The 3535-nt window shown below is 42.6% G+C and overlaps 1 protein-coding gene across 1 annotated transcript in view; it reads left to right on the plus strand.

The window, feature by feature from the left end:
- Positions 1-3521: 3521 nt before the first annotated feature.
- LOC131366297 (minor histocompatibility antigen H13-like) overlaps positions 3522-3535 on the plus strand; it is a 23928-nt gene continuing 23914 nt past the window's right edge. The window contains exon 1 of the mRNA XM_058410653.1: positions 3522-3533. Within this exon, the coding sequence (XP_058266636.1) occupies positions 3522-3533 (12 nt within the window). The remainder of the gene's footprint in view (positions 3534-3535) is intronic.

Here is a 3535-nt window from a genome sequence, read left to right on the forward strand (position 1 = left end):
GTACAGTATGTATGTGTGTGTGTGTGTGCACAGTATGTGTGTGTGTGTGTGTGTACAGTATGGTGTGTGTGTGTGTGTACAGTATGACGTGTATGGTGTGTGTGTGTGTGTGTACAGTATGATGTGTATGGTGTGTGTGTGTACAGTATGATGTGTATGGTGTGTGTGTGTGTGTGTGTGTGTACAGTATGATGTGTATGGTGTGTGTGTGTGTACAGTATGATGTGTATGGTGTGTGTGTGTACAGTATGATGTGTGGGTGGGTACAGTATGATGTGTATGGTGTGTGTGTGTGTACAGTATGATGTGTATGGTGTGTGTGTGTACAGTATGTGTGTGTGTACAGTATGATGTGTATGGTGTGTGTGTGTGTACAGTATGATGTGTATGGTGTGTGTGTGTACAGTATGATGTGTGTGTGTGTACAGTATGATGTGTGTGTGTGTGTGTACAGTATGATGTGTATGGTGTGTGTGTGTGTACAGTATGGTGTGTATGGTGTGTGTGTGTGTGTACAGTATGGTGTGTGTGTGTGTACAGTATTATTGTGTGTGTACAGTATGATGTGTGTGTGTGTGTGTGTGTACAGTATGATGTGTATGGTGTGTGTGTGTGTGTGTACAGTATGATGTGTATGGTGTGTGTGTGTGTACAGTATGATGTGTATGGTGTGTGTGTGTGTACAGTATGACGTGTATGGTGTGTGTGTGTGTACAGTATGACGTGTATGGTGTGTGTGTGTGTGTACAGTATGACGTGTATGGTGTGTGTGAGTGTGTACAGTATGACGTGTATGGTGTGTGTGTGTGTGTACAGTATGATGTGTATGGTGTGTACAGTGTGATGTGTGTGTGTGTACAGTATGATGTGTATGGTGTGTGTGTGTACAGTATGATGTGTGTATGGTGTGTGTGTGTGTGTACAGTATGATGTGTATGTGTGTGTGTGTACAGTATGATGTGTATGTGTGTACAGTATGTATGTGTGTGTGTGTACAGTATGATGTGTATGGTGTGTGTGTGTACAGTATGATGTGTATGGTGTGTGTGTGTACAGTATGATGTGTAGTGTGTGTACAGTATGATGTGTAGTGTGTGTACAGTATGATGTGTAGTGTGTGTGTACAGTATGATGTGTGTATGGTGTGTGTGTACAGTATGATATTGTATGGTGTGTGTGTGTACAGTATGATGTGTGTGTGTGTGTGTGTGTACAGTATGATGTGTGTGTGTGTGTGTGTACAGTATGGTGTGTGTGTGTGTGTGTACAGTATGATGAGTATGGTGTGTGTGTACAGTATGATGTGTATGGTGTGTGTGTGTGTACAGTATGATGTGTGTGTGTGTGTACAGTATGATGTGTAGTGTGTGTGTACAGTATGATGTGTATGTTGGGTGTGTACAGTATGATGTGTATGGTGTGTGTGTGTGTACAGTATGATGTGTATGGTGTGTGTGTGTGTGTGTGTACAGTATGATGTGTGTGTGTGTGTGTGTACAGTATGATGTGTGTGTGTGTGTGTGTACAGTATGATGTGTGTGTGTGTGTGTGTACAGTATGATGTGTGTGTGTGTGTGTGTGTGTGTGTACAGTATGATGTGTGTGTGTGTGTGTGTACAGTATGACGTGTGTGGTGTGTGTGTACAGTATGACGTGTGTGGTGTGTGTGTACAGTATGACGTGTGTGGTGTGTGTGTGTACAGTATGGTGTAGTGTGTGTGTGTACAGTATGATGTGTGTGTGTGTGTACAGAATGATGTGTGTGTGTGTGTGTGTACAGTATGATGTGTATGTGTGTGTGTGTGTGTGTACAGTATGATGTGTGTGTGTGTGTGTACAGTATGGTGTGTGTGTACAGTATGATGTGTAGTGTGGGTGTGTGTGTGTACAGTATGATGTGTAGTGTGTGTGTGTGTACAGTATGGTGTGTGTGTGTGTACAGTATGATGTGTGTGTGTGTGTGTGTGTGTGTGTACAGTATGATGTGTGTGTGTGTGTGTGTGTGTACAGTATGATGTGTGTGTCTGTGTGTGTACAGTATGATGTGTGTGTGTGTACAGTATGATGTGTGTGTGTGTGTGTGTGTGTACAGTATGATGTGTGTGTGTGTGTGTGTGTGTACAGTATGATGTGTATGGTGTGTGTGTGTGTGTGTGTACAGTATGATGTGTGTGTGTGTATATGTGTGTGTGTGTGTGTGTACAGTATGATGTGTGTGTGTGTGTGTGTACAGTATGATGTGTGTGTGTGTGTGTACAGTATGATGTGTGTGTGTGTGTGAGTGTGTGTACAGTATGATGTGTATGTGTGTGTGTGTACAGTATGATGTGTAGTGTGTGTGTGTGTACAGTATGATGTGTATGGTGTGTGTGTGTGTACAGTATGATGTGTGTGTGTGTGTGTGTGTACAGTATGATGTGTGTGTGTGTGTGTACAGTATGATGTGTGTGTGTGTACAGTATGATGTGTGTGTGTGTGTACAGTATGGTGTGTGTGTGTGTGTGTGTGTACAGTATGATGTGTGTGTGTGTGTGTGTGTGTGTGTGTACAGTATGATGTGTATTGTGTGTGTGTGTGTGTGTGTGTACAGTATGATGTGTATGGTGTGTGTGTGTACAGTATGATGTGTATGGTGTGTGTGTGTACAGTATGATGTGTAGTGTGTGTGTACAGTATGATGTGTATGGTGTGTGTGTACAGTATGATGTGTATGGTGTGTGTGTACAGTATGATGTGTATGTGTGTACAGTATGATGTGTGTGTGTGTGTGTGTACAGTATGATGTGTGTGTGTGTGTACAGTATGATGTGTGTGTGTGTGTACAGTGATGATGTGTGTGTGTGTACAGTATGGTGTGTGTGTGTGTGTGTGTACAGTATGATGTGTGTGTGTGTGTGTGTGTGTATGATGTGTGTGTGTGTACAGTATGATGTGTATTGTGTGTGTGTGTGTGTGTGTACAGTATGATGTGTGTGTGTGTACAGTATGATGTGTATGGTGTGTGTGTGTGTACAGTATGATGTGTATGTGTGTGTGTGTGTGTACAGTATGATGTGTAGTGTGTGTGTGTACAGTATGATGTGTGTGTGTGTGTGTGTGTGTGTGTGTACAGTATGATGTGTGTGTGTGTGTGTGTGTGTGTGTACAATATGATGTGTGTGTGTGTACGTACAGTATGTGTGTGTGTGTGTGTACAGTATGATGTGTGTGTGTGTGTGTACAGTATGGTGTGTGTGGTGTGTGTGTGTGTTACAGTATGGTGTGTGTGTGTGTGTGTGTGTGTGTACAGTATGATGTGTATGGTGTGTATGTGTGTGTGTGTACAGTATCGAGTGTGTGTGTGTGTGTGTGATGTGTGTGTGTGTGTGTACAGTATGATGTGTATGTGTGTGTGTGTGTACAGTATGATGTGTATGGTGTGTGTGTGTGTGTACAGTATGATGTGTGTGTGAGTGTGTGTGTACAGTATGATGTGTGTGTGTGTGTACAGTATGAGTGTATGGTGTGTGTGTGTGTACAGTATGATGTGTATGGT

Source organism: Hemibagrus wyckioides, linkage group LG15, assembly GCF_019097595.1.
Source record: "Hemibagrus wyckioides isolate EC202008001 linkage group LG15, SWU_Hwy_1.0, whole genome shotgun sequence".
Lineage (NCBI taxonomy): Eukaryota > Metazoa > Chordata > Actinopteri > Siluriformes > Bagridae > Hemibagrus > Hemibagrus wyckioides.